General features: G+C 41.2%; 1 protein-coding gene and 1 long non-coding RNA gene across 4 annotated transcripts in view; one reads left to right on the forward strand and one right to left on the reverse strand.

Moving 5' to 3' along the window:
* The window catches only part of F13A1 (coagulation factor XIII A chain), a 251,473-nt gene that overhangs the window by 148,030 nt on the left and 80,338 nt on the right, over positions 1-23,105 (forward strand). For 2 of the 3 annotated variants that reach the window (XM_019830279.2, XM_045057168.1), the window contains exon 14: positions 8,422-8,558. In XM_019830279.2, the coding sequence (XP_019685838.1) occupies positions 8,422-8,558 (137 nt within the window). Of the gene's footprint in view, positions 1-8,421; positions 8,559-14,890; positions 16,599-23,105 lie in introns of those variants that run through there. The other variant, XM_006931478.3, reaches the window with a different exon arrangement.
* On the reverse strand, positions 910-22,468 carry LOC109499586. Its single transcript, XR_002742199.2, has 4 exons — positions 21,711-22,468; positions 18,215-18,386; positions 13,692-13,837; positions 910-1,053 (listed from the first exon to the last, which is right to left on the reverse strand). It is a non-coding gene; the product is annotated as an uncharacterized LOC109499586 (long non-coding RNA).

The raw sequence follows: 23,105 nt of genomic DNA on the forward strand, positions 1-23,105 counted from the left end.
CCTGCCTCACCTCCTTCCCCACCCTGAGGTTGGGCCCCACCCCCACCTGTATAGGTGTTGGCCAAGAGTGACATGAGCAAGATTTTATTTTTATCTTTTTTAGTTGTTATTTTTAAATTTAAATTCAAGTTGGTTAACATATAGTGTAATAATGATTTCAGAAATAGAATTTAGTGATTCATCACTTACATATGACACCCAGTATTCATCCCAGCAAGTGCCCTTCCTAATGCCCATCACCCATTTAGCCCATCCCCCGACCCAACAACCCCCCAGCAACCCTCAGTTTGTTCTCCATATTTAAGAATCTCCTATGGCTTGTCTCCTTCTCTGTTTTTATCTTATTTTTGCTTCCCTCCCTCTATGTTCATCTGTTTTGTTTCTTAAACTCCACATGAGTGAAATCACATATTTGTTTTTCTCTAACTTATTTCGCTTAGCATAATACCCTCTAGTTCCATCCACCCATGTTGTTGCAAATGGCAAGATTTCATTCTTTTTGACTGCCAAGTAATATTCCATTGGTGTGAGCAATAATTTAAATGTTAAATTATTTTTGAGAGAGAACACGAGAAGGGAGGGGCAGAGAGAAAGGGAAACAGAGAATTCCAAGCAGGCTCCACGCTATCAGCACAAAGCCTGATCTGGGGCTCGAACCAACTAAGGTAAGATCATGCCCTGAGCTAAAATTAAGAGTCAGTCACTTAACTGACTGAGCCACCCAGGCATCCCACCGTGAGCATATTTTTTCCATTAGATAAAAGAATTTTCTTCCCTCTGATTCTTCCCTTTTAGCCATTCACTCATTTATTCATTCATGTATTCAGTTCATTCAACAAATAGTTATTTGGTGCCCACTCCATAAATAGGTTTTAGCAAATGCTCTTAAAAAAATAACCAGAGAAAAGGTCAACACCAAGAACATTTTTATTGACTTTTTCTTTGAAATAGGGAGAGATTGCTGATTTTCCTTCTAGCAGTGGCTGCCCTAGGTCAGTTCCAGAAGCACAGTTGCTGTTTTCTCGCATGGGTTGGCTACCGTGTATACAGAGCCTGCGAAGGGAGGGAATTCACAGAAATCAACAGGCAGAATATCAGCAGGATCAGCACTGACCAGTGGGGTCTCAGCTTTCTGGGCTTGTAGTCATAAGGATAACACAAGTCACATAGGAAATGTCTCCCCAGCATGGGTGCCAAGACCTTCCTCTGAGTGGGCCCCACTCCAAGCCAACACCCACATTGGGGCAGGCTGCACCCAGCCTGGGGATGGGGGAGGTAAGAGGGGACCAAATCCATCCCACTCTCCACCTGCCATGCCAAAAAAGGCGTGCTCTTTTCCTAACTTGCACAGATAAACCCCAGTGCTGGCCCCACATCCACATCTCTTCTGACTTGAAACACCATCAGTTTTTCTTAACTGGCACTCAGCATTCTTACTGAGGTTAAGTGTAGAATCCTCTTTGCTCCTTCTCTGCTTGTGCCCCCCAAGCTCCCATTTTAACCAGGGTAGAGCAAGGCAGAGGGTGATTGTGGGGAGTGCCCAAGCCCTACTCCTCCAGCATCCCAATGTATAGACCTGTGCCCTGGAGGGGAGGGTAAAACTGGGAAACCACTTGAGAAATGAATGTCGCCATGACGGTTACTGGGTAAATTGTGAGACGTTCCTATAGTTCCATTTTGTTCTGCGACCACCTAAATATTGATACCTTCCAGCAAGGCAAAAAAAAATGAAAACAAAGACCCACCTAAATATTGGTACCTTCCAGCGAGGCAAAAAAAAAAAAAAAATGAAAACAAAGACTTGGTGTTCTAAATGTCCCCTGAACCCCAACCCATTTTTCCTTCCCTTGTCTCCAACCAAGCACATTTGTCCCTTCCAACCTCCCTTGGGTTCTCCATGTCTCTTTCACAGGTCTGGGTCACCAGGACCATAGGTCACCAGGCAGGCTGGCACAGGGCGTGGGGACCTGGGCTTCTCCACTTCTCTTTCAAGTGTTGGTGGAGGCTGGCAGCTTCTCTGCTTTGTGACTCTCTTATATCCGCATCATTCCACATAAGAGAACTCATGGGTGAGAAGGATTTCATGGTCACTCTGGCAACATGATCTCCCTTTAAACCTGAACTGCGTTTAGATTCAATAAATTCTATGTTTCAGATGCTCTGCCAGATGATTTCACATTAATATCACATTGAATCCTCCCAGTAACCACACAAAAAAAACAAGGCCCAGAGAGTTCAAATGACTCAGTCCAAAGACATACAGTGGCAACCCCATTGTCTTTAGACCCTGAGTCCAGCACGTTCCCCTCGGTTTCCTCCAACTGTGGTCACTTTCTGTGTCCCAACCACTACAGTTGTGCCCCTTCCCACTGTCCTATCAATCTGTGGAGAAAAACAAAGACGTCAGCCATGATGGGCTGTAAGTATCCCCAAAGGGTCCCAGGTGGGGCACCTTCAGCCATGACTTTACATGCTCGGGGAGCTGACTCTCCACCCAATCGTGGCTGTTGGTCACAGAGGAGCAGACAGTGGGTGTGCTCCGTCAGCCAGGAGAGAGCATCCTAGAGTACGTCTGTGAGTGAGCCCGGCCACTGTAAACTGAGCATTTGCATCTCCCCACTCAGCACAGCCATCGAACAACCTAGACTTGGGAATGCAAATGAGAAATTGCTGCTAACTGGGATGCCTAAAACATAATTTCTTCTCTATATTTCCTGTTTGCTATTTTTTAATCGTAAAAAACACACACACAGACACAAAGTAAAACTTCAAGAATAACGAATCTTACCTACCTTTATATGATCCCACTGTGTTCTAAAATGATATCTCTATCTTTACCTTAAATGGAAAATCCTATTATTGTCAAGTAATATATCAAGGCCCCAAGGCTACCCTGTCACATTTTACTCTGGCATAGGAATCAGATTCTTTTGCCATGAAGTCAAACACAAAGAGTTGGGTTGTACATATATTTTCAAATTTAGTTCAGGTTCTAGTATAATCATCGTGCTTACCTGGAAGTTTAGTGGTAACAGAAGGTAATACTGAGAATGATTCTTCAGTGGATTTCAGAAAATGAAGAAGCTATTTTCATTTTTAAAAATTACTATTTTTGCCTCTCTGCTGTCAGAGATGACAGTGTACATAATGTTTAAAGATGAATGTTTCGGAGTCAGAAAGACCTAGATTCATATCTGTGTTCTGCCAATTTACTAGCTCTGTACCTCGGGTCCTTTGATTATCTTCTAAGTGTCAGAATGACATCAGTTGAATGAAGATGATGATAATGTTTGCCCCCAAGCCCATAGGGAGGGCTGGAGGGAAGACTGTGTAAGTAAAATTATGAGTACAATGCCTGCATTACTAAGTAAACACTAAAAATAATGTGAGGTGCTATCACTATTGCTAATGACTAATTAGTAACTACCAATTAATTAATAACTAATTACTATTATTGCTATTATTGCTATCAGTATAGGGGGTGCGGTTAAGCCAAGACTCTGGCACCAGATTCTCCATATTCAAGTCTTACTTCCCCTACTATTGTCCATGTGACCTTGAACAAGTTACTTAACTTCTCTGTGCCTCAATTTCCTCATCTATAAAAAGAAGATTCAATACCTACCTCATAGGGTTGTGAGAATTAAATAATAAATATAAGTAAATCACTTAACAAAAATTGTCCAATAGAACTTTCTGTGATTATGGGAATATTCTAAATCTGCACTGTCCAATATGATAGCCACTAACCACAGGTAGTTATTGAGTACTTGAAATGTAGCTAGTACAATTAAGGACTGAATTTTTAATTTAATTTAATTGATTTTAATTTAAATAGCTACATGTGGCTAGTGGCTACCATATTGGATAGTGCAGACTTAGAACATTGCCTGACTACCATAAAACCATTAGTATTATGTAGTAAATGCTAAACTCAGCAGTGGTTGTGCTGGTGCTGGTAAGCAGAGTTCACAAATAAGAAGCTACTTATTACCAGCAAGGCTAGAGAGAAGAAAAAATGTATTTTCCAATAATACATGTAATACATTATTGATGGCACTTGAAGTAAGTGTTGTGAGGTGAACTAATAATAAACTGTGTGAATTATATTGCTACCTAAACTACTTCTTTCTCAAACTTTTTCCCTCATTTCATTTCAATTTTGAATACAGTTATGCATATTATAAAGCATATGCTCCATGGAAGAGAACTTGTGACTTCCTACAAAGTAATTCCCTCTAAAAGTTTACATGTATGCGTGTGTATCTGTGTTAGTAACTATCTTGTTCACAAAGAATCAAAATAGCTAGTCATTATCATTAAGCAGTATGATAGACAAGAACTCAGGATGTCAAAATTGGAGAATGGTATTTAACTTGGAAAATCATCATATTTTATGTCAATATTTAAAATCATATTTTCATTGGAGTGCCTGGTTCAGTTAGTTAAGTGTCTAACTTTGGCTCAGGCCATGATCTCATAGGCTCGTGAATTCGAGCCCCACATTGGGCTCTGCACTGACAATGCAGAGCCTGCTTGGGATACTCTCTCTCCCTCTCTCTCTCTGCCCTTCCCCTATTCATGCTCTCTCTCAAAATATATAAAAACTTAAAAAAAAAACAGATATTTTGGGGGCACCTGGGTGGCTCAGTCAGTTGAGCATCTCATGGTTTATGAGTTCGAACCCTGGGTTGGGCTCTGTGCTGATAGCTCAGAGCCTGGATCCTGTTTCAAATTCTGTGTCTCCCTCTCTCTCTGCCCCTCCCCTGCTTGCACTGTGTCTCTCTCTCTCTCTCTCAAAAATAAATAAAAACATTTAAAAAATTTTTAAACAGATATTTTTATTTTTTTTAATATTTATTTACTTTCACAGAGAGACAGAGAGCATGAGCAGGGGAGGGGCAGAGAAAAAGGGAAAGAGAGAATCCTAAGCAGGCTCTGTGTTATCAGCACAGAGCCTGACACAGAGCTCAACCTCACCTACCGTGAGATCATAACCTGAGCCAAAATCAAGAGTCAGACACAACTGACTGAGCCACCCAGGTGCCCCCAAAACATGTATTTTTAAATGGGATATTGAAAACAATCAGAGCCATCAAACACATGGAAAAGACTTTGATGTCATGCAGTATGACATAGACTTTATCTTTTTTCTTTGGCCTGAGTAATGGCTACCCTTCTCTAAGTACACATAAAAGTTTCTCCCTGACCTAACTTTCTCTGGATTGCTTAGGGCTTCTTTTGTTTAACTTTTTATGATAACAAGAAAATCCAAAATATAACTACAATGATATGGAATTATTTTTACAGCATGAAAGAGAGGGGAACGGTGAAGATTCCTTAAAAAATTAGATTTGGACAGACATTTTCATCCACCATGGCCTTCTCAGCATTTCGCAGATACCATAACATGCTCCTCGCTCAAATCAGCACATACTGTGAAAATACCATGTGTGCGTTCCATTTTCCTCAAAAGAAGGGAGGAACGTATCTCCACTTAATTTCCCTAAATAGAAAACAGTGATGTTAAATGTTACACAGGCTTTTGTATTTGGTTTGGTTAGAGTCTCTAGGGTTCATTATCATCTCAGTAGTCAGGCAAAGGAAGTTTAAATTCTGGGTACAGAAGATGAATGTCGGGAAAAGGAAAATGAGTGTTCATTAACTGCAAAGGAAGCACTCTACAATGTGAGAATAGGCCTCTCCTTTCATTGCCCCCACTTCTCTCTGGCCTCCTGCCCACTCCATTGTTAGGGAAGCCTGGGCAGTATTTACATGCCCATGGTAGCAGCTGGCTACGATGATGACATCTGAGGGGAAACTGGTTAGGCATGAAGATATCTGAGAAGGCTTAATCTTCAAGTCATGGCCAGATCTAAAGCCTATCCGTGAAGGCCTGAGCATGGGCACCAACCTCTCAAACACTAAATTTCCCCATCACTGTCAAGAGTGACCTGGAAGGATGCACTTGGCTTTCCACAGTGCAGGAGTCTTCCTGCAGAGCTAGCATGGAAATTGGCATATGGAAATGAATCTTCACCTGGAGCCCACAGACCCAGGGAGGGCCAAAGACAGACCTTCTGGGTCTGTAATGAATCCTCTAAAACCACATGTGAGAGGTGTATGTATCTTGTATTCATCACTGTGTATGTCTGTGTTGAGGAAGGGCCAGTAGCTATTATCAGATTTTTTGCAAGGGGCTTATGTCCATACTTGTAATAGCATGCCATGAAGATGGCAGATGGCTCTAAAATAGTTCTTCCCTGAAATTAAAGGGATCCTCGCAGACTTCTACCAACAGCATCTCTGAAGTAGCCCCCATTTCTCCAATTCAGTTTTTGTAAACATTATCTTTATCTTGTATTTTTTTTAAATGTGAAAGTGTTCTGAAATTTTTTTCCCAACTTATGAAAAATATGTCAGCCACACTTGAGAATTAAGCCAAGAACACTAAGAGTATTCTAATAATGCACTTCTGTACTTCCAGTATCTCTATCGATAGAGTCAGGGCATCTGGGGAAGACAGTGAAAATTTCAGCCTGTCTTCCAAATGTGTTGTCTGCATCAGAGATTTTCAACTGGGGAGCAGTTTTCTAAGTTGGTTCCTAGAAATCAACAGGGGTGCTTAAAATAAACTTATTACAGGCTCTGCCTGAGATTCTGAGTTAATTGCTTGGGAGTGGGCCTACACCTCTGTGATTTTTAAAGTCCCCCAGCTGACTCTTTGTGCATGCCAGGCTGAAGACCACTGGTGACAGGCTAGACACACCACTTGGCATGCAATCTGTGCTCTCTTGGTGACACCTGCCATGGTCACCACCATGATCATTGCTCTACCCCCTGATCCCTCTGATGGCAGGATCCCCCACCCCCACCCCAGCGGGTGTGGATTTGAATGTACTAAACACAGAGCATTGGGCTGCAATTTTCACTTTTCTCATAGATTTTTAAAATCCCATAGACATAAATTTAGACACAAATTGTGTCTTAAACAGTGAAGCAATGAAGATTTATTCTTTACTGCAGATTCAGTAAGTGAGAGTCTTTTTCCTGGGCATTATCCTTCCTCTTTCCCTCTATTCATAAAAAGGTTCATTTCCACATGATTTTTTTCTATATTATATGTCTGCTTAAAGAAATGGGGTGTAACAATGGCTGGGCTGTTATGTAGAAAACTCAATCAATAAATTCCATTGTTAAACAGTGAAATTAATTTCACAAATGTTTGCTGGGCACTGGCTACATGTTGGAGTTGAAAGTGCACCAAAATATAAATATAAGGTGAATAAAACAAGCTACCTTGAACATTGCTATTCCAAAAACAGTATGAGCCATAAGCTATGGAGCTTCTGTCTCATGCTATGCAGTGTTTTAGCTATTTTACATGCATTTTCTCATTCTACCCTTTTCTTAGAAAGGAAGAACTACTATTATTATTCCCAAGTTGTATAGAGCTTATGCAGATCCATCCATTCAGCATACATACCTCTGAAACAAACAAGCAAACCCCATAGCCACCTGGCCATTTTCCAGCTCACTGGATTGGTGTTGGGAAGGCATACCATTCCTGGCACCTGATAAACACAGCCAAAGAGCCAACAGTAATAGCATTCCATGTCAGCAACCCCATGGGAATGTCAGTCCAGTCTTAGAGACAAGAAAACTGAATCTCAAAGAGGTTAAGTAAGGCCCCACCACTAGTAAGTGTTGAACTGACACTGAACTCAGGCCACCTCATGTGACGCTTTGCGAAATACCCAATCCTTCTGAGACTTGTCATAGATAAACTCACTAACAAAGAGCCTTACTCTCTCCTGGACTCAGGTGTTGTAGCTGTGGATGAAAAGTCTTTTTGGCCTATTTTAGCGTCCAGATTCCTTTTCTTCAAGTTCCATAGTAATGACTCCCTCTTTGGCCATATTTCTTCGAAGTGTGCCTAAAAGTAAGAAGGCTCAGTCACCCTGGAGCCATCTCTTCCTCTTGAACTTAGGAATTCCTCCACAGACACCGCCCCCCCCCCCCCCCCCCCAGCCCGGTGTCCTGGCAGGAAGCTTGAGTCCTGTCCAGAAGCAGAGTTTGCCTGGCCACTCTCACCATGGAAATGTGTTGCTACACCAAATGCACTTCCATCTCCTGCTGATAGAGAGCAGCTGGTGGTCACGGCTATTAACCTGAGCTCTAATTAGGGTGGTTTTCCTAATGAGGAAAAGAGTGTGATCCTAATTAGTAATTTTCCATCTTTGTCTCAATAGGTATCCCCCAGTCAAAGCAATCAGCTAGCCTCATCATCCTGGTTCCGTTGCCAAAGAATAACCATTCTGTAAAACCAGTAAAAGTGAAGATGGTTAAGGACACAGGAGAGCAGAAAGCTTTTATGTGCTGCTAATGAACTGCATTTTCCTCCCCCAACTCATGTCTTAGGTCCGCGGCACTAGGATGGTTGGTTCTGACATGGTGGTGACAGTTGAATTCACCAATCCTCTAAAAGAAACTCTGCGAAATGTTTGGATATACCTGGATGGTCCTGGAGTGACAAAACCAATGAGGAAGATGTTCCGGTAAGGCCTGGGGTGGGGACTGAGAAGGTGAGAAGTGACGTGGGCAGGCTTATCTTTCTCTGTCTTTTCCCAACTTACATATAATGCCCAAGGAATGTGTCTGAGAAGCTGCTGCCTTCTTATTGGCCATTTCTATGAGTCATGGGGTAAAAGTAGGGTTGACTTGACTGGCACTTCCATCATTTAATCCATAAAACCACCCTAATGAGGATGCTATTAGCATCTCCCTTGAGGTAGTAGAGGAGTTTGAGGCTTTGAGGGGTTGGCTGATTTGGCCCGAGTTTCACAGCTTATAAGAGTAGTGTCGGGTGCCTGGGTGGCTCAGTCAGTTAAGCGTCCCACTTTGGCTCAGGTCATCATCTTGCAGTCCATGGGTTTGGGCCTCACGTCAGGCTCTGTGCTGACAGCTCAGAGCCTGGAGCCTGCTTCAGATTCTGTCTCCCTCTCTCTCTACTCCTCCCCCACTCACACTGTTTCTCTCTCTCAAAAATTAATAAACATTTAAAAAAATGTAGTGCCAAGATTCAGACTCGGAGTGGCTGATTCAGAACCTAAGTCTCAAGCATTGTGCCCTGCCACCTCCTCATGTAGCAGTGCTACTAATATCTATTGAGTACCTACTATGTGGCAGATATGATGCTGAAAGATGTCCCTTTGCAAGGGTCCTTTCTTCCCAATGCCACCCCACAGATTTTGCTAACACATGCACTCTAGAACTGTTCCTTTCAACAGAATAAAGGTGAGCCTCAAGACTTGGAGACTGGGTTCTCAGGGGACCTCAGGCTCTGTGATAATAAGAATGAAATCGCTTCATCCATGCCTAGTGCAATTGGGTTGTGCGCTGCAGTTTCTGGGACTTCTACTGACAAAGAGTATCACCCAACAACACAGCCCATTTCATGGTCAGGTAGCTCCAATTGTTAGGAAAAAATTCTACCTCTTGATCCTACCCAGTGATCCTGTCATTTGGATTGGCACAGAACAAAGCCCAACTCTCTTCCACCTGGTGCCCTGCAAATGTTTGCAAACAACTGTCACATTTCTTCATACCTCCCCTGACTTCATCCCTCTGACCCCTGATGGGGCTTCAGCTTCCCCCATCTCCCACCTAACTCCAGTTTGTCAGGGCTCCTCTGAAATTGTGACACCCAGAATGGATCCCAATCTTTGAGGTTTATTACTTTCATTTCTACCACAAATAAGTCCCTGTCAGCATCAATCAATCTAGCATATTTCCTGTGGGTGACCTTCTAAAATAGAGAAGGGGAGGTGGAGGGCTGCAGAAAGTGCCTGATGATGTTAGGAATATCTTCAATGCGCTTTCTGAAAGCTACTTCTGAATCTGCGGGACCAGGCCAAGGCCTCCTTCACCCCTTCTGGGATGCCTTTAAAGAACACTTTACCCACTAAGTGCTCTCTGCATTTCTTTTAAGTTACAGTGCTCACAGCCTTTGCAATCCCATTGTCCAAGAAATGCCTGCTGCCCATGAATGCAATAAACAACAGAGAAAATAATTTGAGTGCTTTTTAAAGAATGCAAGCACAAAACATAACACCCTTCCTGTGCTAATAGGAAAGTTGCAGGAAAAAAAAATTAAATTAGAAATCATCTTCAGCCACAGGGAGAGGTCAGCAGTGATAGCCTTGCTTTTGTCAGAACCGATAGCCTTACTCACCCCTTCTCACACCTTCCCACTTGAATCAGATGCAAGAATCACTCAGGCAAAGTGAAACAAGTTTCTTCTTCAAAACAGCACCCTGCTGCATCCAATTTTTCCTTCTCAGACGGTAACCCCAGAAGCTTCATCTGAAGCTACCAGAACCCCCTGGTCCCTGTACACCTTGGCTATGCCCCAAATCCCACCTTGATCACAGGCCAATGCATGAAAAAAGACCATCTGTGTGTTAGAAGAAAGATTAATCATCACATGGTGTAAAGACCCACCATTTGGAAGGCATAGGGCTCCAAGTGAGTTGAGTGTCTAGGCATTTATTGTTACTATCTTACATTGGGGTAGTGAAGTGGAGTGAATCATGGAAAGGATGGAAGAGTCCAGTCCCTACATGGACACAAGGCAAATGCCCTGCCCACACTCTTTTTTAAGGTACTATTGGTACTTACTTCCAACACACTGGTCTATTGCAGATAGATAACAGACAGAAAGCCAGGTCCTCAATCTGTTTTGGGAATCCAGATCCATAAGGTGGATCTCTCAATGCAAGGGTAGCTTTATTTCTCCTAGACTGTCAAACATTGGAAAGAACTTGAGAGAGAAAATGTTTAATACCTAGGGTGGGCTTGGGACTTTGGAAAGAGCACTATTCTCTCTGTCTTCTCCTGACTCCAGCACACACATTCACAACTAAGACCTGAGCAAGCCAGCACCCACATCCATATTGTCAGATAATTACAAGAACTCCAGGGTACCCTCTCCTGCCAAGATCTGATCTAGAGTGGCAGATCCATGTAACAACTTGGACCCTTAAAAAGAGCAATTCTGCAGAATCAGAATCCTTCGTAAGAGTGTATTCCTTTCTAGGATACACATCTTGAATCGTCAAGAGAATCACTACCCCTACCTATCCACCCACATTCCTGCCAGGGCCCTAGAAGGCAAGGGGTCTCAAGCTCAAAGCAGGGAGCCTGGAAGGCAGGAGCCAGAAAACATGCAATTGAACTAGGAACAAGGAAGGCAGTGCTGCTTGTTCCTTGTTCAGGGTAAGACCCAACTGTGCTCCGAGATGGTTTACCTGTCTGCCTTCTCCCACCGCCTCCCTCCTATCTCAGATGCTTGGAAGTGCTTGCCCCCACAGACTCTCAGCTTTCAAGTTTCTGCACTTGATCCTTCCAGAGCATCAAATAATTCATCTTCCAGATTCATTTTTCTCTTTAAAAAATGATCAGGTTCAGTAAGTTATTTCAAGAGAAAAGTTCCCTGACTTTGTAAATTTTGTTTTAAATTTTGAGTTTCTCAAGTAGGACAGAAGCTGAGGGCTAGACACACAGAGAACAACCCATAGATAGTTGCAGTTTATTGTAATAATAATCCCATTTGCCTGCGTGCGTTCAAGATGATAAATGGCCAGCATATCCTGATAGCTCAGCACATTAACCGAGAACCATTTATCACAACATCTATCCCCAGGCAAATAGGATTATTCCAGTATTACTCCACTTACCAATATGGGTAAATGATTCTTTTCTCTTTCTGTACATAGTTATCTGTAAGTAAATGCATACTTAGACATGCAAGTGTATCTTCATTTATGAGTATCTTTGTATGATTCTCTTGAGTAGGCATGTATACATGTATGAGACACATGTACAAATATCGTTATGGGACTTAGTATAAGAGTAAGAACCAATAACAAAGTGAAGCTTGGGGATTATAGTTTCTGTTGGAGGTAGTCACCTGCATTACATGGCCCCAGACCAGATCCTTAAGCAGGATGACTATTTTGCTAAGTGTTTCTGATTGATCACTTGGGGAAACCAGGGAAGAAAGAATGAATGGACCAGGGTAAAAATAGCACAGCTCTTGAGAAATAAATATCTCAAAACATGTATTCATATTGGATTAATCACTGTAAATTAAGGACAGAGAACTGTTGCTCTGCAAACAGGCAGGGGGAGCTTACTTTCCTGGTTACATTACAGAGAGTTCAGGCAGAGGAAGTAATGACCACAAAGGGGATTGTGGTAATAATAATAACAATAGAAACAACAACAGTAATACCTTTATAAACAACACTGGGCACTTTACCATATTTTGCCATGCTTCCAAGTGCAGTACAAATAGTAATTCACCACCACCCTTCCCCCACTCTATTCAATATCCCACAGCGTCTGCTTTTTATAGGTGAAGAAACCCATGGTGAGGTCAATGTTTTTCAAACTTTGAATCGTAAAATCAACTTACTGAGTTTGAACAACACCTATATAGGTGATGTGTGTGCACTTTTCACATAATTTGCCTATTATATAATGGATGGAAATAGTGTATAGAATCACATTTATAAAGAACAAAAATAAGGAAAATAATTAGCAAATACCAAATTAACACATTTAGACCAGTAGTGTCAAAGTCAATGCCTAGAGCAGCTCCAAAGTGAGGAGTCCCCAAGGACTTAGATGCTTTTCCCAATTCACTGGGCACAGAGATAAGAGTTTGAAAAGAATTTCTTATTTAGTGCCTAGATTTCTAAGATTTGGGGCATTTCCCCTTTTTATTCCAGAGGATGTACACCCACAGCCAGTTAAAATACATAGATTTTAGCTCTACTTAAGGAAATTTGGGGGTTCTAAGTTTACATAGAATAGGTTAAACACAGGTATGGGGCTCCATATTTCTCCTTGTACTTTGGCTCTGCTTAAAGTGATGCTCTATGGCCCTGGCACCCAGGGACAAATGGGGGCTTACATAGCTGAGGTCTTTGAACCACTCCAGACTTTCCTTGACAGTTCCCCTTCCTTGTAACCACTCCAGTCTGAAGCTAGAGCATCCCCAGCTCTTTTGGTCTCTCAGCCCCTTCATGGTACTAGTAGTAAGTGCCATCCATTAGGCATGTATTCACAGAATGCCTCTGTACAACATGTTCCTCATTTCTGAGCATGAGCACACTCTTCATGTCCCCCAGCATATCTTTGTTCTTCCATGGTCTGGGCCATCATACTGTGACTGTGGAGGATTCCATAGGATTTAATCTTCCTTGCCTGTAAAATGAAGTCACTAGACTAAATGATTTCTAAGTCCTTTCTAATTCTAATGCGCTGTGCCTCAATAATCCCATGAAAGCAGGTCCCTTTTCTAATATACACATGGTGGTATATTCATCTCCCCAGTGCTCTCCCAGAGAAATGTTGGCCCAGGATTCCCTGCAAAGACACCCAGCACATACCCTCCCTGAGGGTCAGAGAGCAAAGACCAGGAATCCTCCATGAACAACACTGTAAGAAGCTCTTAATATTGAATAAAAGGGCATCTGTCTTGCTTGTGAAAAAAACAAAAAAACAAAAAACAAAAAAGCAAGTGCGGTGGTCAGAAAACTCATCTTTTGACAGATATTGTATGAAATACAGTAGTAGAAAGAGCATGAATTTGGGAATCAGAACATCTTGAGTCCAAAGCTCACCTCTGTCCATTAATAGCTGTGTGAACTTGGAAAATTGCTTCGCTTGTTTATCCCTCCACTTTTTTTCTTTTCTTTCTTTTCTTTTCTTCCCTTTCATTTTCTTTTCTTTTTCTTTTCTTCTTTGATAGAGAGAGAGAGCATGAGAGCTGGGGAAGGGGCAAAGGGAGAGAGAGAGAGAGGAATCTCAAACAGGCTCCATGCCCAGTGCATATCCTGACCTGGGGCTCAACCTCATGACCATGAGATCATGACCTGAATGGAAAGCAAAAGTTGGACCCTTAACCAACTGAGCCACCCATATACCCCTTCCTCCATTTTTCTTAACTATTAAATATGTTAAATAGTATCTATCTCAAAGGACTATCGTGTATATAAAACCTACATGTAACTTCCTCCTGAGGCTTCAATAGGGTGATATATGTGAAGCATCCAGAGAAGCCTAATCCCCTCAACCCTGATTGACCTCAGTCATTCACTGGAGTGGGCTTGACCATGAAGCTTAGGAAAACCTCAGAAATAGGCTGCAAAGGAAGAGGAGAATACCAGAACCATTAAAGGTCAGTCCCATTATCAGGATGGATACAAATAAGTAGCAGAAAAGTGCATGGTCAAAGGGACCCATTTTGTTGGTTAAACAGGATTATGAATTATAGAGCATGCAAATACTCCATCAGTTGGCAGCAGGTAAAGTTATGTTCTAGATCTTGGGCCTGGGAACAATGTCTACTCCAAGGGAATTGGCAATAACTAATTAGATTATCAGGACCTCAGCAAAGGCAGCTGGAGATTCAGCTAGGAGTCTAATCCAGGAGAGAACCAGAGTGGCCCAGAGTGAGCCAAAGGAGATTAGTCACATCCATGAGGCTGCTGTGGAGGCTGGAGGACAACCTAGAATTCAGTTGGCTCATGGCTGGTGGGAGGCTCAGCCCCAGTTTCACCACACGTCTACTGGGTGGCCGGTTGATGCATTCAAGTGGAAGGAACCATGACCCAATGGGTCTGTCTCTAGCACATCCCCATCTAGAGGCCTTATTTGCATCAGAACTTTTGGAATCAGCCCTTTGTCTTCTAACCACCATCCATTGAGAGAAGGAGAGCGTATGAATCAGGCAGGTGTTCTTACTGCTTCCTGATCAAGGTGGGAACTGGATCTGCCTCTCTGAAGAGTAAAACCTTTCCTCTCTTTTCCATACTTTCAGTGAAATCCGGCCCAACTCCACTGTGCAATGGGAAGAAGTTTGTCGACCCTGGGTGTCTGGCCCTCGGAAGCTGATAGCTAGCATGACCAGTGACTCCCTGAGACACGTGTATGGCGAGCTGGAGTTGCAGATTCAGAGACGACCTTCTGTGTAAATGCACAGGGGGCTGAGATGGACCCAGGCACTGAGCCCCTTGCAGCCTTGGCTAAGGAAATTCTAATGCAAAAAAATAGCTCTTGCTTTAACTTAGGTGTGAAGACCCAGCCAGGATTGCATGGGGCTCCAGAGTGGAGATGCCATGTATTTCAAACACAACTTTTTAGTATGACTATTCAATATGGAAGTTAGTTTTTAATCACTCCACCTTCCAAAGAATTCTGAGCATTAGCTTTAATTAAGCTCTAATTAAGCTCTCATAGCTCATAAGAGTAAAAGTCATCATTTATCATCACAAATGGCTGCAGCTCCAAATATCAGAGGACTTCATTTAACAAGGGGATTTGCTCAATACCTGGCTTCATGTAAAACAAGACTCTGATCTCCCACTCAGCCTTTTGGAGGTAGTATACTCCCCAAAAGGGAGAGAAGCACATGATTTGGGCCCTAGAATTCTATTCCCCCTTTTTGGAATTAGATTCTACTCTCTGTGTCAGAATATTTTTCCCAGGAATTGAGTACAACATCATTTTTCTTCTTGGCAAAGCCAGGGCAAGGTCTTTCATATTGCACCTGCAGCAAAGCAACTGCCTGCCAAATTTCACAGATTTACCTTCTGAGAAGATGTGGCCCCATATTAACAAATTGCATTTGTGGGAAACTTAATCACCTACGAGGAGATAAGATAGCAGGTGCAATACTCAGATCTATTAAATAATGTAATTTTATGGTGAGTTCTATAGGAGGTGTCACACTGTGGCCTGATCAGCAGGAACCAATATCCCTTACTTTAACTCTTTTGGGACCACAATACTATAAAGTAACAAGGCTGATTTGGGACAGGGAGAATGATGAATTAATCTCCTTAATTAGTGATTATACTTCATGTGTCTCTCTGGGATCCTTTCCTTCACACAATAATGCCAGCCCAAGTACATTTTTAGAGATAGAATAAGCCCTAGAAGTTGGAGACTCTGGCAGATTTGGTGGACAGACATGTGGAAGGATGAGCAGCCACTAATTTCCTATTGTCCTTCATATCACTCATGTTGAGACATCAGCTCAGGACTCAAGCACTGAAAGGTAATATGGACTCCATCTTGCAAATAGCCAGTGCTGCCACAGACCCAATGACAGAGGATGCTAACAACATTTGTATTATGCTCCAAGATTCCAACAGGCAAGGCTATCTACTATGGATTTGCAAGCCTGACTTATGGCCAAAATTACCCATCGATAATGCCTAAGGTGATTCTTAACAAAAACAAAAACAAAGTGGGAAAAGCCATAGTGGAATTTTCTGATCTATATAACCACATTTATAAGCCTTTGAGACTGTTCCCAGCACCAGGAATCCATGAAGAGTAGGGGTCACCTCTATAGTTGCATCATACCTAATTCTATTCAGTAATCTCCCAGCCTTCCAATACTCAATTTTAAAATGAAATGCATTTTGCTATACTGTTAAACTGGCTTCATAGAGTGTATTCTTATTAACTAGAGTGTAATCGAAGCTTCAAATAAAGTTCATCTGATTGTGTTTGCATCTTCACAGAAGTGAACACTTTTTTATTTTTTTAATTAATTTATTTATTTTTGAGAGAGAGTGAGAGGGGGAGGGGAAGAAGGAGAGAGAGGGAGAGAGAGAATCTCAAGCAGGCTGTGCACCGTCGGCACGGAGCCCGATGTGGGGCTCAAACTCACAAACCATGAGATCATGACTTGAGCTGAAACAAAGAGTTGGACGCTTAACTGACTGAGCCACCCAGGTCCCGCCAGAACTGAACACTTTTAATTTTCAATACAACATACTACTCACTACAAGTGCTGAAGAAACCACCCTTCCTTAGCAGTAGATAACTGACTCTGCAAGGAAAACAAGCATCTCTCCTTTAAAGGAAATTACTTTAGTCGGTACTCATGTCAGTTAGCTTTCCTTACTCCTCTCTTTACATTTTATTAACCGCATTCACCAAAGGAGGAAGTATACGTATTTAGTTCAAAACCAGCTTCCAGAAACTGCAAAATCTCTGTAGATACTTTTTCATGAATGCTCTCCTGCATCATTATGGTGAATCAGCGGACAAACCAGAATGGATACCTATCACAATGAATACCTTTTTTGGTCTTAGAACAGAGGTGGAAAATATATGGCAAGTGTGTATGGGAGATCTTACATTCATGGCAAACATCACTGAATAATTGCAACTCAGATAAGACCTCAGAATTCTCCTCCACACAGTACTCCAGGCAGCTATTACCAACTGATTTAGAGTTGGCACTCAAAATAAAACCTATTCATCATGCCTAAGAGCCAGCCCATCCCCTCTGACAACTGGGATTCTACACTGTATAATAATGTTGCAGCTCTAAAAATCATTTTAGCGGTGGTAACAAGCAATGAATCTCAGCACCAGAGACTCTGAATTCTAGACTTTGCCTGTGCTAGTCCCCTGTGCTTCTGAACAAATCTTTATTTGTGTTTATAGCCTCAATAACCAAAGAAGGATAACAATACTTATGTTATCACAAGATTCTTCTGGGGGATATATCAAGCAAAACTTCACAACAACACATGCAAAACTATAGATAGATGGTAGACAATGAAATAGGTAGATAGGTAGATGAGATAGATAATAGATGATAGATAGATGATAGATGATAGAGAGATAGATGATAGATAGATAGATAGATAGATAGATAGATAGATAGAGATAGGAGAGATTATATGAATACATATAATTACAAGTAATTTCACTTCATCAACCCCGTAAAAGAAGTAAATGTAATTATTTCCAGCCTGTTGTTGCAGAACCCAGAAAGGCCTAGGAAGCCATGAATCATGGTAAATCAAGGTATGGATAGGAGCAACCAGTGAAGTCTACCCCTGGTTTACTATATTTTCTTTAAATATTTTGTCTCCCAAAGTTTTTAAGAATATTGAATTAAAATCCCAGAGTCATGGGATATTGCCCCACTTAAGATTCATTCTCTCTCTCTCTCTCTCTCTCTGCCCCCCTTCCCCACTTGCACTCTCTCTTTAAAATATTTTTTTTTAAAAAAGGTGAGAAAGGTAGCATGTCAAGGGAGCTGTCCATTTCAAAGACTGATACAAGTATATTACAGACAACTTCCTAGAAGCTGAAATTTGGGCAACCAAGTAATTACCATTGGTAGAGACTGATGAAGACCCAGGATCTTATTCTTAGGGCCATTCTCACTGCTGTCTTAAAGACAAACTCTCCAAGTGAGTCAACTGCTTCTACAGATACTCCTTCCCACCTTAGGACAAGTGTTTCCTTTGTTTTCAGCATTTCAACTGTTTCACCTTCTTAAGTCTCTGTAGAAGAATGAAAACAAGATAACAAAAACATCTTTTGAGTATGTCTGTCAGAAATCTCTCTATAAAAACAAACACATGAATAACTGAGAAGAAAAAAAACAAAGACCTCCACTGCAGCAGGATGAGTGACTAAGAGACTGTGCTCACCTCAAGTGCCAGGAGTTACACTGAGCATTTTTTAGCTCCAAAGACAATAGACATTTTTTAAAAGATGCTTGGTCAGCTTGCTGCTGATACAATTAGTGAACCCCCATTAATTTTCACACTAATCATTGTTCTAGGACTTAAGTAATTATTTAAGCAATGTTTCACCAGCCCTGAAACTAATTCAAACATAAGGGGTCCTAATAAGTATTTCCTATTAGTGAAAATAAGTACCCAAAATACAAAAAAAAAAAAAAAAAAAAGCATATTTTCCTCTTCTTTTTGGTTGGAACAAGTTTAGACAGTGAGGAAACATAGCATGAAAAATAATTACAATCAGACTTAGAGTTTGTTACCTAAAAATTGTAGATTATAGAATACCATAAAATTGTCATCACTGCTCCTATTGAGTGGTGATGTCCACCTTCCCTCCCCTCAACTCTAGGTGGTCTCTATGATTACTTTGACTGATAGAATGTGGTAGAAACAATGCTACCAGTTATATGGCCCAGGCCTTGGGAGACTAGTGGCTTTCATTTCTTCATTCCTGAAATCCTTTCCATAGAAGGCCTGAGCTGCCATGTAAAAGCTCAACTACTTTTAGACTGCCATCCTAGAGAAACTACATTCAATGCTCTGGTCAACCATCATAGATGAACTCAGCCTTCCAGCAACCTCCACCAAAGCACCAGACAAGATAATGAAGCCATCTTAGCCCCCACCCCCATCCCAGACCAACTCATCCACCAGCAGAGTGCCACTGAGTAACCTCAGTCACTTAGAGCAGAATAATCACTATGCCAAGCCTTGCCCAAATTCCTGACTCATCAAATCATGAGAGATGACAAAATGGTTGTTGTTTTACATCACTGAATTTGAGGTTATCTGCAATGCAGTAAGATGAAACCAGAGTACTTAACCCAACAATCTCAGAAAGGAGAGCAATTTACTGATTAACAGCTTTTTTTGATTTGGGGAAATGCTATGTTTTTGAACTTCATCTTTTCTTTCCAAAAATATATAGTGATATATAGTTTGCTGTTACTCAACAACTTCTATGTATTGGAAGAGACCTAAACATGTATTCTTCCAAGTTTAATAATTTAAATATTGCCAGTTCCTTCAACTCTTCCTTTTAAGCTATGGTTTTTTGGGACCTTCATCAGCTTCATCAAGGATTGTTAGATGCTGTAACTTGAAGATGAAAGAGAAGGCACAACAAAAAGGCTGATACTGCTCTCTCACAGCGACTTAGGAAGTAGGACCATTCCACTAAGAACCTCAAAGAGCAGGTCAAATCCTCTACTACCCCCATAAACCCAGCCTCCCCATGAGCTGAAGTACTGGGAAACAGTCTGGTCATGAACCTACATGCCATTGTTTTCTCCTTGAATGTTCAAAAATGCCTTGATTTGCATATAGGTCTACACTGATTTAGCTCTAAAGTACTTGAAACAAAATGGAATGAAATAATTTATTTTTCTATTAGTTATACCTAAACCCAAAATTTGTGGCTACTATTACAGGTAAGCCGGATAATGGCCTGAAACCTGAAGTTTCTGGTTAAAGATGAGAAACTAGCCAATTGATGTTAGAGCAGTCTTACCCTCTAGAAATGTGTTCTCAGCACTCACTAGTGGTGATAATGAGTAGCTATCCTCCTGCCCAACCTCTCATCTACAAGGACCTTTTGGCCACAGTGAGGCTCCCCATTTTTGTGCTTTCACCAAAACATCCAAAACCCACAGAAGGCCTATATCCAGGTGGCTCCCTGAGATCCCTGACAGAAGGCACTGGGAGTAGTCAATCCCTGTTGTTCTTGCCCATGCTCATCAATACCACACAGCCCTCAGAAAGCAGAGGGGCACCTGCTTTTCCATTCTATACCTTTTCCTCAAAAGAGAGATTCCTAAGCTTAGTAGAGCATCCCTTCATATTGCAAACCATGACATTTAATATGGATTGTGAATAGTTTCCTACCATAATGACATTGATCACTTTTCCTTTACTGTTTCTGGGGTAGTTTCTTAAGGCTAACGTTACCCATATTTCAGATTTGGACAACTATATCATCTGGGGATTTTCAAGTGAGAAGTTCACCCTCCCACCAAGTATTCCCCTACCCAAACATGCCTGTCTAGGCTGAAGTGACCATGGTATTAGCCTGGTGTTGCCAAACTTGATTTTTGTACATCTCTTTTGGTATAGACACAAGGCCAAGCTTATGAGTATTTTTTCTTTTGTCTTGGCTATAACCATGAATTCAAAAAATATGACTCTAATAAAGGAATCTGCCTTTTATGCTGGTAATTAAAATGCTAGGTATCTTCAATAACATTCTAATTAACTTTATTGAGTATACAATGCTAAAAGCCCATATAGATCAACAAAGTGTTATTACTGATATAAAATTGAAAAATAGGTGTAATACAGCAAAATCTCTCTCTATGTTGAAAAACAGTAGGCTTCCATGATATCTTCACTAGTAATGTTAAGCAGAAAGTGACAGCTATTATCTTGGAAAGGTATGATAAAATAAATAAATAAATAAATAAATAAATAAATAAAAGCATGGGCTCACCTAAATAACCCAAATAGTGAAAATATAATATAAAAGTACTCTACTTCCATCATTTCTTTTCGTTAATCCTGCTTATCTCCAAAAAAAAATCTAATTTAAGCAGAGCCACGGTATCTATGTATCCTAACTTGTGCTTAATGTTTTGTTCTGTTAGTACTCATTATATGTAAAATAATAACACATAATGAAATCCTGGCTATATGTTGCTTTTCAAAAATTAATACATTAGATAATTAGGTATCCAAAAGGTTACCTTCACTGTTATTATTTTTTCATTGGTGTTATTACTAATAAAACATGCTGTTTATATCCCATGGCACCCTTGGTCCTGTGCTGAATTGAGCAGCAGTGAAGAGTCCTGCCCTGTCAAAAATAGTGACTGATCCAGGGTTCTTCTGGTGACAATGTAGAATTTGAAAAACTACTTGGCAGTATCTACTAAATCCGAATACATGTTGTGACCCAGTAATTCAACTCCTAGGTATATTTCTGATAGAAATATGTACATATATTTATCAAAAGATAAGACCACTTAAGAATGTTCGTAACATTCAAAATAATCAAACCATTTTTCAGGAATCCAGATGATCCTTAACTGGGTACTCCGGCTTGGGATTTCTCATGAGGTAGCAGTCAAGTTTAGCCAGGACTGTGGTCTCATCTGAAGATTGCTCTCAGCTGTCAGCTGCCAGTTCTCTGCAGACTGGTGCACCAAGGACTTGGTTCCTTGCTGGCTGTGAGCTGGTGGCCTCTCCCAGTTCCTTGTCCTGCCAGCCTCACCATAGAGCAGCTCACAAGTTGACACTGGGCTTGCATCACAATGAGGAGTCAAGAGAGCAAGACAGAAGCTAAAATCTTTTTGTGACCTAACCTCAGAAATGACACCCATCATTTTTGTCATACTCTGTTAAAAATGAGTCACTGAGTCAAGCCCTACAGTCAACAGAAAGGAATTACACAGGGCATGGATATCAGGACGTGGGAATCATTGGGGGATATCTTAGTTATTCCTCAAGGAAATTTGAGTTAAAAAAATTGTTCTTAGAAGTGCTAAGATGAAGTCATACGTTTTTGGTTTTATGTTGCCCTCCTTCCAAGGCCTAAGAAGCTATCCATGCATACTGACTTCCAATTAAATTTTTTGAGGGTCTTTCCTCCATAACAGAAGACATCAAGCTTGAGGATTTACTTCTTGAAAGGCCACCATCTGACCAGAACAAAACGAGTCTCTTTGACCAACTAGTCTAGTTCTCTAGCTAAGAGGGTAATATCTGGATGCCAGAGAAGGAGGATTTGGTGTTTTCACTTCAATACCACAGAGAAACAGAACGCAAAAAAAGCCAACAGTCTTCACCATTGATATTCAGGCTACCTCAGCTAGGGTTCACCTTATTGTATTTAAAAGCCAGTAAATGCAGCAGAGATTGTGTGGCAGACCATATGTTAACACATGGAGAAATAATACCCTTTAATCTTAAAGTTGATTATCTCTTTCCATCTCTGCTGTGCCTTGGCATGGCTTCCCCTGACAATTTCTACCAAATGTTGAAAGAAGTTGTAGTATCTGGCTGACCCATCACGATGATTTCCTTTGCCAAAAATGACTAACAGTTTCAAATGACTAAAATAGATCCCATTTAGGCAAGCATCCACTTTTCAACTTATAAAAGGTCTGTGGTTCTGGTGTATACATCGCTATGTACCTGGTCCAGAATAGTCTGTCAGTAAGCGTTGTTGAATGAATGAATGGTCATAATGGCCACCTAATGGAGCAGGGAAAGTGTTACTCTCCCTGGTACTTATAGTTCAGGTTGGTCCTGTCATTTTGGTTACTCTCATTCAAGTATTTCCCATATGCCACTAAAATTCCAAAGCACTTTGTCTCCAGGCAATTTGTTTCCTTTTTACCATTCCACCCCTTAGAGTTGGCCTAAGAATTAAAGCCTAAATAATATAAAAAAGAATGGGAGTCGAGATGGGGCAAGAATGAC

This window comes from Felis catus, chromosome B2 (assembly GCF_018350175.1).
Source record: "Felis catus isolate Fca126 chromosome B2, F.catus_Fca126_mat1.0, whole genome shotgun sequence".
Lineage (NCBI taxonomy): Eukaryota > Metazoa > Chordata > Mammalia > Carnivora > Felidae > Felis > Felis catus.